The sequence below is a fragment of the Vitis riparia genome, chromosome 10, assembly GCF_004353265.1.
Source record: "Vitis riparia cultivar Riparia Gloire de Montpellier isolate 1030 chromosome 10, EGFV_Vit.rip_1.0, whole genome shotgun sequence".
NCBI lineage: Eukaryota > Viridiplantae > Streptophyta > Magnoliopsida > Vitales > Vitaceae > Vitis > Vitis riparia.
Window position 1 is genome coordinate 22,013,338 of NC_048440.1, and position 14,509 is coordinate 22,027,846.

Consider the following 14,509-nt stretch of genomic DNA (forward strand, 5'->3'; position numbering starts at 1 on the left):
ATTAATTATGATTTCAATTTCAACGTAAACTTCAAACTAGAAGTTTAAAAAACCTTTCAAATCACTTATATTGATAAGTACTAAAAATTAAGGCGAATATATGGGAGGTGGTTGAAGAGTTGAATCATGGTTTGATGTTATATTTGATGTGACTTATTTTTAATTGTAATTAATAATAAACTTTCATAAACATTCAAGTCCAATTAAATCTCACAAATAATTGATTTATAGGTATATAATAATAATAATAGAGCAAACCTTAAATCCAATTTAATATTTGTAATAATTGTAATTTATATTTGATATATAATAATATTTATTTTAAATGTTTTTCAATAATTTTAAAGAAAAAAATGAAAATATATCCCTATATATTATTCATTTTTCTAGAAAATAGATAATTTTTTTTTTTAATTTTATCCTAAACTGATTTTTACATTTACTATTTAAATTTCATATAAATACGTATAAAATAAAGTTAAAGAAATCATTGACAGAAATTTTAATTCAACTCAACCCCAATTGAACCACGCACTCTACTTAGCCCAAACCTTATCCAAGCTCACCATCAGCTTGGAAAAATAAATTGAGTCCAGTTGGGGTTGAGCACATAGAACCTATTGGGCCTCAACAAGGCCATTTAAGCGTGTTTTGGGCCGGGATAGCCCATACTGGCCCATCAACTCACACGGATAGCTTTTGGGCCCAAGTCCTCATTTCACACGATTTCAGAGTTAACTGTCAACCCGACCCTAATTTCCGACCCTAATAGCGGAGGAGATCCTTGGGTGCCATTGAATTTCGCATACAGTAGTCTCAGTGACTTCCGACTCGAGTGAGTGATCAACTTCATGGCTTCAGTGAGGAGACTCCTGAAGGCTGCTCAGTCATGGCGCCCGATTGTTTCTCCTAAAACCCTAACCCCTCCGTCGCTGCGTTTTCCTCCACGCCTCTGTCACAGTGAGCTTCTCTTTTCTCTTCTGGCTTTGATTCTTACTTTTGTGGGCTTTTGCTATAGATTTCATGAGTTTTGTATTAGATGCCGACTTAGTTCAACCTTTTATGAAATAAAGACATAGTTAACTTCCAATTAACCTTTTAAATGTAAGGGAAAAAGAAAGATTGAGAAGAAAGAGCAGGGCAATTGTTGACTGTCCTATTGACTAATCTCATCTATAATCATTATCTTGTTACTGATGGATATGAAAAAATACCACTACAATTGGTGGACAAAGAAGAAGAATGAGTGGATATTAACATTGATAGAGAGAATAATATAACAATTAGATACAATTAGTCACGGGTGATAGTGATAATAATATTGAAAATTATTTGATGAAACCATGAGAGAAAGCTGAATTTTGGAAGAGAGAAAAATGAATTAAATTAGAAACTATTAACAATGGCAAATAATCAATTTTATCATTATGAAGTTTATGCCTTTTTATTATTGAATTTTCTTGTGACTTTATGGGTTTTTTTTTTTTGGGACAATTTTTTTATTATTTGTTTGTCTAAGTTGAGGCATACGTGTCGCCTCATTTGAGCAAAACACCAAATGACCGCCTTTAGCATATTAGATGAGAGTCCAGTTTAACAAATGATGTTCTTGAGCTAGACCTTCATGTGGTTTGAGATGATATTTGAGTTAAAAATCAATTTGGAGTAAAGTGAGCTGATGCTAGTTGGGAGGGTTGCTAATGTGGAGGAATTAGCTTCTGTTTTGAGCTGCAGGGTGGGGAAACCTCCTACTGACCTACTTGGGTCTACCTTTGGGAATTCCATATAAACCAACCAGGGTGTGGGATGTGGTCGAGGAGAGATTTCGAAGAAGGCTTGCTATGTGGAAGTGGCAATACCTCTCAAAAGTGGGAAAACTCACTGTGATTAAAAGTAGTTAAATCCTTTTACTCTTCCCAGGCAATTTGCAAAACTAGTGTGTTCCTTTCAGGCATTGTGTGGAACCCTTGGGTCCCAAAAAGGGTTAGCCTTTTTGCTTGGGAAGCTGTTTGGGGAAGAATTCTAACTTTGGATTAGCTAAAAAGGAGGGGTTGGTATGTACTAAGCAAGTGTTACTTGTGCAAAGGAGGGGAGGAATTAACAGATCATATGCTTCTTCACTGCCCCAAGGCAGCCATGCTTTGACAGCTTATTTTTGCTCTTTTTGGCGTTTAGTGGGTGATGCCTTCTTCAGTCAAGGATGTTATTCTTAGCTAGCATGGTGCTTTTTTAGGGAATCAAAGGAAGAAGGCATGGATAGCAGCTCCTTTGTGCTTATTTGGACCCTATGGAATGAGAGAAATCGAAGAACCTTTGATGATTCCAAATTGGTGGACCAATCTAATTTATGGTCCTTTATGTACATGTTTCTGGATTGGGTAAGGGTGCACATAGGTTTTAGCTTGTTGTCTTTATTTGATTTTATTGATTGCTTGGGTTGCAAATAAGGTGAGGATGTTGTTTTTTGTGTATTCCTCCTCTTTTTGGCCTAGGTGCCTTGTATACATCTTGTATACTTTTGGGTGCCCTTCTTTAGGTGCTCTTAATACAATTGCTTTTGCCAAAAAAAAAAAAAATCACCATTTTCTTATCCAACTATATGGGTCTGACCGTGATATACTGACTATATTTTGTTCCATGTAAATTGATACTTCTATGCAGGGCCTTTTGAACAACAGATTAATCCCAGAATATCTGAAGCCCAGCTGCCTCCTGTATCGGTTTCTATAGTTCCATCAGTCCTAGTTGGTTTGTTTGGGTTTGGATTGCTTGAAATCGCTCATGCAGAGAGTGACCCGGTTTGTGTTATTATTTTTGTGGAGGTTTAATTGTGTTATATTTGGGTGCGAAGGCAATTTTTATATTCTTGTTCTTTTTTATCTTCAATTTGTCATCCTCCTTCTGGCTTTCAATCTGTTTCTCTCTTAGCTTGTATGTGTTCATACATATTTCACAATATATTTTTTTCACTATAAAACATCAAATGTGAAACATTTTCTGTTTCATGTAGAAGAAAAAGTTATGTCCCATTGTAAAATTTTGCAAGCACTTACTCTATTACAGTTGCATTCTTTGAGTTGATTATATATTGTGGATTTATATTTCTGCAGGGTGCTGATAAAACTCCTTTGCCCTCTCAATCAAGTCCTTCGCCATCTGAATCTCCTCCAAGTTACACAAATTTGGAGGAAAATGCCAGAAAATTACGAGATCGATTAGAAGAGTTAATTAGAACTAAAGGAATGAAATACGGTTCTTATCCACGTTTTACCGTTGCTCTTAAGGGCCAAAAGGTTATTACCATGAATTCTTCTAGAATGGTATTGAGATTATGCTTGATATATAGATTTGTTGGTGACTTCTGCTCTGTCCTTGGTAAAACTGAATGTCACTAATGATGAATATAGGCTTAATGTAAAATAACGCTATTGGCCGAAAACCTTCAAAATGATTATGGATTGTGACTGTAAATGGCCATGAATGGTATTTAATATTTTCTGCATTATTATGAAGGTTTCATTTATTTTTCATGTAGGTATCTTTTTCCAAGTCTAGTGTTGAGCCACAATATATAACAATCAATATCTTTTCTAGTTATTTGTCCTGCTCGAGTATTTTTAGTCTGACATCCCTATAATTATAACAGATTCATCTGCTTGCTAGATAATGGACAAGTAATCTAAATGCTCATGATTACCCCATGCAATGGTCACTGAACATGGACATTTGTTTAATTCAAGTTGATACATGAATATTTCACCTGTAAAGATAACAACTAGCATTCACTTGCTTCATTACTTCATTCCAGAGTACACTTTTTGGTGATCCATGATGCCTGGATGGCATGTAGGAACCTTGTGCTAAAGACACAACTGCCACTGGCATGGCTCCTTGGAGCTTATTTATGTACTCATTAGCAATGCAATTGCTCCATTAGGTCAGCTGGTGTGGGATGGGATCTCAGTCAAGAGATTGTAGGTTTGATGGGACCTAAGTATGCTTTTCTTTGAAGGCCTTCTTTTCAAGAAGCATAGATGTCTCTCATTGATTTCAAAATTAATTGTACAGTATTCTTAATTCTTTTCCTATGTTGCTGATAAGCCAGTGAAGTCGATCATCATCATTGTAAAGCAAGTGATTTTGATCATCACCATTATGGTTATTGAAAATAACCTGATATCTTTGTATTTTCCTTGGTTTCTTTTAAGGCGTTTTGTCTTTCAGTCACTCTTATGATTATTAGGATGCATTTTCTCAATATATGTTCTGTATGAGTACACACTACTGGTTTTTTATTTGAAGAGACAAGTTTGTATGTTCTTTTCCATCAGTAGCCAGTATTTATTTTAATGTTTCCAAACTACTTCTAATAGGACCAGATGCTATGTTATAGGTCACGATCAAGTTCCAAATTCCTCCCACATGTGAAGTTCCATGCTTGATTGCAAAACTTGTTTCACAGCTTGGAATGAAAGTTGAAGAGCGTAGTGGTGGTTCCGACATGATAATGCGAGCTTGGGACAGGTTAGACTGAAGCATTAATTTTTAATTTTCGTCCATTCCCACTTCTGTACTCGGTTTGATTTTCAATCTATGTCTCTCCTTGGTGGTGATAGACACAGCTTGTTGTACTTGTATTTCTTGATAACTCTGCCCATGACTAACTATTTATGGTCTCTTTTATGCTATTTCAGTGGAATTGCTTGGCAACTAATGCTTAGTCGTCTGGGAAAACAAAATAAAACTGGAGCAGAACAGGTTCATTCACAGTATACAAATGCAAATGAGGGAGATCTCTGCATTCTCATATTTCAGTCGCTCATCAGTGCTGACAAAGCGGTTATTTTCCACTTCTTGCTGCCTATGACATGATTTTTCTTTGAGCCTTTATTATTCATTTGGTTGTGTTACTTATTGCTTGCATTAACAAATTTGTCAACCATTAGTTTTAATATCAATTAGATTAAATAATTACAGGAAATTGAGTTCATAAAGCAAGGAAGCTTCAGTCCTGAGGAGCTTGATGCCTTGGTTTCTGTGTTACAATTTGCTGGCGGAAGAGTGGAACAAAACAAAACATTGGAAAGAAGACCAAGAGGAGATGCTCCGCAGATGCATTCTGCACAAAAATCAATTGCTAGTCTTGAGGCCATGGGAGTGAGAGTTTTTGGAGCTGATGAACCCCAAGGGGGTCTCTCTAAGAATGAGGTGTTGTGGGACAATATTGCTGGATATGACCAACAAAAACGGTATGTAAAGTCCGAGATTAATAGCATTTCATTGTTATGTTTTGGTTATCTTCCAAGTTCTATGAAATACAAGCCTAAAATTCCATCATCATAAGGTGGCTTGGATTCTAATGTCTGGAGAAGGCAGAGAGCAAACAATGATGCAAATTTTGGTTCCCTCACTTTTTCCTTTTAAGAATAAAACTGAACATGGGATGTCCATGGCTGCATGTTGAAATAATTGACAAATATATGTGACAAGGGATGTTATTGACAACTATATGGAATATAGGAAATATATAAAAAAAATGGAAAAAAAGGAAGGGAAAAAACATGCTATGCAATGTCTCTAATGATTCAGCATGAGAAAATAATATCCAGGTTGTTTTTAATTCAATTTATGAATAATTAAGTAATTACTTTATTTGTATGATACACATTGTTAACAGTATTTATAAATCATATTCTAGTGATTGGTAAGAAATATAGTGTTTTTAAATTCAGGTAGATCTACAGTGTTTTCCCTCTTTTCTTTTGACATCAGATTCACAGCACAAGGATGCATGGCACTTTTTTTCTATATTAACATCTTACAGAATTTTAGTATATTGGCCATTTTGCTTTTCTCCTCAAATTTACTGCATGAGGCTTCTAAGCACTTTTTATTGTTTATTTTTGAGGGATTTTGTTTTATCAGACTCCTTGGGTACTTTTGTTTTGAACATATAGGAAACAATTAAAAGTGTACTTACATTTCTATCAATACTTCTTATAATTAGATTTGGATGGAAACTTTTGCACCTTAGTAATAGCTTTTGATTCATATTTGATGGTTTTTGCACTTTACAAGTGGAAATGACGGGTTATTTCTAATAAGTTATTGAAACATGTTTACATTTGAAGAGTTGGATTTAGCCAACAAAGTTTTTATACTTCTAATAGTTGTGTGTGTGTGTGTGTTTAAGGTTAAACTAGTTACTTTTGGGGAGCCTATATTTATAAGTATTTTGTGACTTTTTGAAATTCTTTACTTAAATAAGTTTGACTTCTTGACATTTTCTTCTGTTTATGCATGTATGAATGTGCATGTTCAGTTTGCATACATGCCTGCATTTCTACAGGAAAAAGCTAATGTACACTTGTCTTTTGCTGTTAATTCTGTAGACAAATAGAAGATGAGATAGTGTTTGCTCTGCATAGTCCTGATGTATATGATGATGTTGCTCGTGGGACCCGGCAGAAGTTTGAGTCAAACAGACCTCGAGCTGTTCTGTTTGAAGGCCCTCCAGGTTTGCCTTATATTCCTGAATGGATTTGTTGATTTATTTATTTTTGGGATCAATACAGTTTGAAAATTCAAAGAATGCATTTGACGTATTGTTTGTTCATTATTCTATTGAGGGGGATTGGAAGTTCTGTGTTCTTGCTCCAAATTGTTGGGAAATTTACTTGTTGATTCTTGTTGTTTTCTTGTAAGTAATAGCATGCTTGGCATCCTTTCTTGAATCTAATTCAAGACTCTGGCAGCACATAATTTATGCCAAAAACATTCAAGATTTTTTATTATAATCTTATTTAGTTCATGAAATTTCAAGACATCATCTTGGCATGTTTGCTATTTGATGAACAATTATATTATGAGGAACCATTTAACTATTGAATTTGAATATAGTAAGAACCACTTTGTCTTGAGGTTAGATTTCTGCAACCACCAAGCAGAAGATGATGACAGGACCGTAACCCATGGCTGGTACACACTTAAAACAAGGGATTGACAAATTGGCTTAGTTCTGGCCTCAGTCTAGCAATCTTTGGATTGAAGAAGAACCCAGCCTCACGCACAAGATTCAGTTAGGAGGAAGGATATAATTTAGTGCTTCTGTATTATTTGGTTTTTTGAATGGCCTTGCCTTTCATGTGCTCCTGTTACACTAAACTGATTGTTTTTGTTGCTTGACTTTTTGGTAAATTATTCTCACTATTATAATATATCCATATCAGAATGTTCATTGCTTAATATTATTATTAGTGAAGATAATTGTTTGTTTGCCCTTCATATTAGTATTGGGAACTATGGAACTTGAATAAAAGCAACAAGGGCAAACTTTAACTGCAAACTGTAGCTTGCCTTTCATTCTGCATAAAAACCTCAAGGTAATTCAGACTTTTGTTGGTTTTTGTATGGTGAGGCTTAACATGATGCAATGATGTTGATCATATGATTCTGTAAGCATTGCATACTATTGAATATAATGTATTTATAGTGTATAACCTTTCCTTGTTAATATAGGACACATGTATGGTAGTTAGGACTCCTATCCTTGTATATATATATTTCTCAATTGTAAGTAGATCATTACATTAATGAGAATTAAGGTCTTTCTTCTTTCTCTCTCTCTCAACATGGTATCAGAGCCAAGGAAGAAAACCTAATTCTTTCCTGTTTCCCGTGTCATCAACTCCGGGAAACCTTCCGGTGACCGTGTTTCATTTCGGTCACCTTCCCCATCTCCCAATACTTTCCGGTCATTCGGATCGTCGACAGAAACTACTCACCGCCGGCGAACTTTTCCGGCGAACTTTCCGGCGACGTATTTTTCCGACACCGACCATACCAGAAGGAGCGCCTGGAGGAGATCTACAACTTTTGTGAAGGCACCGGCACCAAAAAAGCATCCACGCGCCGCCCACGCGCACGTTTCCGTCCGGCGGCTGCATCTCACGCGCCGGCGCGTGAGGGCTTTTCCGGCGACGCGCCTCCTCCAGCAGCCTCGCCTGACGCCGACCAGCCTCCCTACCTCCCTGGTTCTCCCATTCGAGCCCTGCACGTACCTCTTTTGGGGATTTTTGTCTCCGTCGGCCCTCCAAACAATCTTTCCGGCGAAGCTCCGACTACTTTTTCTCCACTCCAATCCCTGCACGTGCCTTGGGAAGTGTTCTTCTACCTTTCTGGTGGTACCACGCCGCGATCTGAGGCCGTCTCCCTTTTTCGGTGGTGCCAGTTAAGGTTGGTCCTGATGGTCAGGTTGATCGCCTTAAGGCCCGCTTAGTTGCTAAAGGCTATACTCAGGTTTATGGTTCTGATTATGGTGACACATTCTCTCCGGTTGCCAAGATTGCTTCTGTCCGTCTGCTTCTCTCCATGGCTGCCATGTGTTCTTGGCCTCTTTATCAATTGGATATTAAAAATGTCTTCCTTCATGGTGATCTTGCCGAGGAAGTTTATATGGAGCAACCTCCTGGTTTTGTTGCTCAGGGGGAGTCTGGTTTAGTATGCAGGTTACGCCGTTCTCTATATGGCTTGAAACAATCTCCTCGAGCATGGTTTGGCCGTTTTAGTTCTGTTGTTCAAGAGTTTGGCATGCTTCGCAGTACAGCAGACCATTCAGTTTTCTATCATCATAACTCTTTGGGGCAGTGTATTTATCTGGTTGTTTATGTGGACGACATCGTCATTACAGGCAGTGATCAGGATGGTATTCAGAAACTAAAACAACACCTTTTTACCCACTTTCAGACCAAAGACTTGGGGAAACTCAAGTATTTTTTGGGAATTGAGATAGCTCAATCCAGTTCTGCTGTGGTCCTTTCCCAAAGGAAGTATGCTTTAGACATCCTGGAAGAAACCGGTATGTTAGACTGTAAACCGGTAGACACACCTATGGATCCGAATGTCAAACTTGTACCAGGACAGGGGGAGCCTTTAGGAGACCCCGGGAGATATCGACGGCTCGTAGGTAAATTGAACTATCTCACCATTACTCGTCCAGACATTTCTTTTCCTGTGAGTGTTGTTAGTCAATTCCTACAGTCACCATGTGATAGCCATTGGGATGCTGTAATCCGCATTCTTCGATATATCAAAAGTACACCAGGCCAAGGTGTGTTGTACGAGAACAGAGGTCATACTCAGGTTGTTGGTTACACAGATGCAGATTGGGCTGGCTCACCCACAGATAGACGTTCCACTTCAGGGTACTGTGTTTTTATTGGAGGTAATCTAATATCTTGGAAGAGTAAGAAACAAGATGTAGTGGCCAGATCTAGCGCTGAAGCCGAGTATCGAGTTATGGCTTTGGCAACATGTGAACTCATATGGTTGAGACATCTTCTTCGAGAGTTGAGATTTGGAAAGGATGAACAGATGAAACTCATATGTGATAACCAGGCCGCATTACATATTGCATCCAATCCAGTCTTTCATGAAAGGACCAAACATATTGAAGTTGACTGTCATTTCATTAGAGAGAAGATCGCATCAGGATGTGTTGCTACAAGTTTTGTTAATTCAAATGATCAACTAGCTGACATCTTCACTAAATCTCTCAGAGGTCCTAGGATTAAATATATTTGTAACAAGCTTGGTGCATATGACGTATATGCTCCAGCTTGAGGGGGAGTGTTGAATATAATGTATTTATAGTGTATAACCTTTCCTTGTTAATATAGGACACATGTATGGTAGTTAGGACTCCTAGCCTTGTATATATATATTTCTCAATTGTAAGTAGATCATTACATTAATGAGAATTAAGGTCTTTCTTCTTTCTCTCTCTCTCAACACATACTGTTGTTTTGGAACTGTCTTTCATGCATTTGGAATTCAACTGGAGTGAAAATGGAGTCAATGCTTCTAGTTTTTGGCCCGGAGTTCAGTTTGTCTGAGAGGTTGCATAAGCTTACTCATAGTATATGTTTGCCTTCAGGTACAGGGAAGACGTCTTGTGCTCGTGTAATTGCTAATCAAGCAGTAAGCTACTGTGCACTTAAATGACAACCTCATTAGTTGTTTTATTTGTTTCATACTGAACCTTTATATATTTTTTTTTATCTTTATCAAATGCCACGTATATACACTTTCTATGTTTGACTGCTATTTTATGATGAACCTTGTTATGGAAATAGGATTGAAAATTTAAATTATTGCTTGCGTCTGAAGGTTTTGTAATTTTCTTTGTTCAAATTCTTATCATTTGACTGAATATAGTTTTTGATCTATTAATTTTATATAACTGTTGTCCTAAGTTACTAGTTAGAAAAATCTTCAACTTGATGGTAGCATCATTGATTAATTAGCTTGGTAAATTTGGGATTTTTATGCAATGACCAGATGCCTTTCTGTTTTTTACAGGCATACAATTGCCAGATGCTATGATCTCCCTCTGGGAACTGCTTTTTTACATGCCCTTATCTGAGATATTTTGTTCCTCTGCTGGGGTTTTGCCTTGGGAACCTTTTCAACGATCTTAGTGGTTACCTTTTGGGTCCTATTTACATATTCCTGCCTGGTCATGTATTTTTGGTGCATTTTCATAATCTGAAGAAGACATCACTACTGACACTTGCCTTTAAAAAAGGAAAAACAAGGAAAAAAAAAAAAAGGGAACACAAGATCAATGCATGCTATTGTTGAACCTGCAATGAGTCCCCTGAATATGCAGCAAGCAGCAAGCAGCATCTGTGCTCTTGTTCTGCAACTGCAAATAAGGCTAACATTGCATTGTGGGAATGCTTGCTGTATTTGTTGATGTGTGGATTTATGCAGAAAAAAGTACTGTGCTCCCTTAAAATCTTTAGCTTCCAAATAAAATAAATTTCTTTGTTTGTGTATTTTCTGCATCTCTATAAGATTATTAGTATGTGTGGTTGACTGAAATAATTAATATGTGCTATTCCATGGCAGGGTGTGCCATTGGTTTACCTGCCACTGGAGTCTATTATGTCAAAGTACTATGGTGAAAGTGAGCGCTTGCTAGGGAAAGTGTTTGTGCATGCCAATGAGTTCCCAGAAGGTGCCATTGTTTTTCTAGATGAGGTAATTGATGCAACTAATTCCTTCCCAGGGGTGTTTTCCAAAATGTATTGAAGAAACATCTATTTACCTTTAAGCCATTTCTTTTCTGAAAGATTTTTCATAATAGTGCAAGCGCTCGTCTTACATTCTACATGCAGTCACATCAATTGAACTTTCTCAGTAATCTTGACTTCCGCTTAAAACTTCTACAGGTTGATTCTTTTGCTGTTTCTCGTAGTCAAGAAATGCATGAGGCTACCCGAAGAATTTTATCAGTGATATTGCGACAGGTGAATTGTACTTATATATACAGTTTTTATGAGCACTTTTTTAGGCTCATGGAATGGAACCTGAACCTTTTCATGGCCATCCCAACCCGGTTACCACTTGAGCCAGGCCTTAGGGGCTTTCAAATAATTATTTGAAACTCCATAGGAAAAGTGTTATTACGGTTCAATATGTATTTGTCTAGTACAACCCCCTGTCATCTAAATATCCTTTATGTTTGATTTCCAATTTGTACTGGAAAGCATTCAGTAGACCTTTATACAGAACAGATGCACACATGTGGGCTGGTTGTTCCCAGTTATTTACCTCAAATGCTGGAGACTGCATCTTAGATTCCCTTACCTGTGAGCACCTGTTGTGCACAATTCCAAGCTCTCAGCGGTACAAAGAGAACTGGGATTTTTTGTAGCCATATTCTGCAAAGTTTTTGCAGACCATTCATCCAGTTTTTGTAGCTATGCATTTCCTTGTGTACCCGATTCTCGTGTAAAATTAGGGATTAATTTCCTTTCTAAGGTTGATCTAGCTATTGTAGCGCCTTAAATAAAACTCGTTTTTTTTTTTGGTGTAGATTGATGGATTTGAGCAGGATAAAAAAGTGGTGGTAATTGCAGCAACAAATAGAAAGCAAGACCTTGATCCTGCTCTGATGAGGTATATAGATGAACATGTTTACGAGAGTTGTATGCTGGTGGGGTGTTCTCTAACATGTTTGATGTGTCTTCATTCAGTCGGTTTGATTCGATGATCACCTTTGGCCTACCTGACAACCATGATCGTCAGAAAATAGCAGCTCAGTTTGCAAAGCATCTGACAGAGTCCGAATTAGTTGAATTTGCCACAGCAACAGAAGGGTAAGTTCCACAACAATAGATGAGGCCACCTAAATCCCCTACTCAAAAACCGGAACTGCTTGAATGAATAGAATTCACCGTTCCATTCCTAACCCATCATTTTTTTCTCATATGCAAATTTATTATGCTAGACTATTACTTTAATTGGGACGGGCGAATTTCGAATTTCTTACCCTACTATCGTCATGTATTGTATCCAGCATGTCTGGAAGGGATATCAGGGACATCTGCCAACAAGCAGAGCGGCATTGGGCATCGAAGGTAATGAGTAATGGCTATCTCTTTGATCTTTGTTTTCTTCATGCCGTAGTATTGGTAATAAACCTTAGTTGATCAATCCAATAGGTGATTCGAGGCCAAGCCCCAAAGGATGGAGACCAAGTGATTCTACCCCCCATTCAAGTGTACATTGAAAGTGCTAAAACCCGGGCAAATACTCTACTCAGCATTGCAGACCAGAAAACCGAAAAATCTAACCGTAATCAGAAGCAGCCCCAGTTAGCCTTCAGCTGAATATGGTACATCAGTAATTAGCTGTGGCCGGGTGGGTGTGTAGTTGGATTCATATAATAACAACCAAACATGATAGGTTTGGTTTTCCATTGATCTATAGATAAATTCATACAAGCGACTGAAAAAGAAATTGATATTGAGAAGTTAGTTGAAATGTGTTTGAGATCATATCTGATAATAATTGGACTGCCATTGCAGGCTAAGTGTTCAAAATATAGGTACATTTCATAGTTTAAACTTAAATGTTTCGAACCTCAAGAGATCAGAGGAGCAAGTTGCACTGCAGTAAACTCAGGAGCAGACCTCCTTCCCTGCATTTGACTCAGTGAATGAAAAATAGTTAGTGACTCGGCCGAGTTACGGGCTCAACCACTTTCTAGACAGAGCGGCATTCGGGAGCTTACCTTTCGGAGATCGATGGATCATCTTCTTCTCCACGCTTTCGTTTCCGGCTCGGACTCCGCGAGACGAGCGATGCGATCTGCAGCTGAGTCTGCAACAGCATCTGAGTCATCTCCGCCTCGGATTCCAGCCGCCGCTTTTCCGCTTCGAGCCGGAACGCCTCCCTCGCCTTGAGCATCTCCATCTCCGCCAGCTCCATCCTCGCCAGCGACTCCGAGAAAACTCGGAAGCTCGCGGCTAGATCCGCCAGCCGCTTCGATTCGTCGGCGGAGTCGCAGCTCTCCGATGTGGAACCGAGGGGAATTGTGGAGTCTCTGTTGTCACTGTCGACGGTGACGGGAGTGTCGGGAGGGTGGGCGCCGGATAAGAAGCCGGCGTCAAAGGCGTACTTTAGACGCTTGTCGCCGGTGCCTGAGCCCCGGTTGGGTTGGATTGGACCGTCCATTAGTGGGTGGAGAGTGGAGTGGTAGGGTCGGAGCTTCTGGTATATGGCTTTACGCCATAGGGAAGTTTACTGTGGGACTTCCGGTGACTCACTCTCCACTGTCTTTAATCCAATAAATTATTAAGGTTCCGGCGTATTGTGAGATTTAGTTGGTTAAAAAGGTCCAATTAATGAAATTAAATGAAATCTAAAAATATTGAAAAAGTATCATTAAATTCGAGGTTGTAGTCAAACCCAAATTCAATTATTAATTATTACTTATTGACTTTAAGAAGTTACCATTTTTGTGATAAAATCTAGGAATTATATTTCAAAATATTTCTATTAAAAGTAAAGATATTTTTCGTATGTTAAAAATATTTAATTACGTACAAATCTACCATTGGTTTTTAAGATTTGTATTTTTTTTTTTTAACAAAAAAAGAAAATTAGCTGCTTTTCAAGAGATAAATCATGAGTATTATAAAAATAAATAAAAATTTCAAATTGAAAGGTAATTTGAAAAAAAAAATTGAAAAAATTACTTGCTTTTGAAGAGATAAATTATGAGTTTTAGTTGCTTGGGTTTTCTTTGACATCTGCACCAAATTGAAAAAAAAAATTATTAAGAAAAGTTTCAAAGGTAATTTTGGTTGCATTGAAAGTTATCTCTTCAAGATATTACAGATATTATATTATATGAAGTTTGGCGATCCATATTACCTGTAGGTCGTAATGTGTCCTACGATGACCATTTCCTGTCCTCCTACGGATGACAAAACCACTCCTAGGTTGATGCTTTATTGATTATTCCTAAATTACGTTGATTTATCATACAAATTTTATTTCAATTGGATTTTGGTTATTCACTATGCACGATGATCCCCATTCTAAATTCATGGTTGAATGATTAAAGTGCCCAACTTATAATTGGCGAATTCCTAAGTTCAATTCCTACTGGATGCATGCCAATGAGACTCTCTAATAAATCTATTGGAATTGACTC

At 37.7% G+C, this 14,509-nt stretch overlaps 2 protein-coding genes across 2 annotated transcripts; one reads left to right on the top strand and one right to left on the bottom strand.

Moving 5' to 3' along the window:
* The first annotated feature begins 787 nt into the window (after window positions 1-787).
* LOC117923809 (katanin p60 ATPase-containing subunit A1) lies at window positions 788-12,920 on the top strand. Its single transcript, XM_034842273.1, has 14 exons — window positions 788-960; window positions 2,662-2,798; window positions 3,111-3,293; window positions 4,394-4,524; window positions 4,695-4,839; window positions 4,978-5,249; window positions 6,393-6,517; window positions 9,935-9,978; window positions 10,912-11,043; window positions 11,235-11,312; window positions 11,882-11,964; window positions 12,042-12,164; window positions 12,365-12,425; window positions 12,510-12,920. Exons 1-14 carry the CDS (start codon window positions 852-854, stop codon window positions 12,675-12,677), a joined length of 1,791 nt encoding a protein of 596 aa, XP_034698164.1. The 5' UTR covers window positions 788-851; the 3' UTR covers window positions 12,678-12,920.
* On the bottom strand, window positions 12,826-13,627 carry LOC117923810 (uncharacterized protein At4g22160). The gene is made up of 2 exons (XM_034842274.1): window positions 13,082-13,627; window positions 12,826-12,988 (listed from the first exon to the last, which is right to left on the bottom strand). Exons 1-2 carry the CDS (start codon window positions 13,522-13,524, stop codon window positions 12,940-12,942), a joined length of 492 nt encoding a protein of 163 aa, XP_034698165.1. The 5' UTR covers window positions 13,525-13,627; the 3' UTR covers window positions 12,826-12,939.
* Window positions 13,628-14,509: the final 882 nt, after the last annotated feature.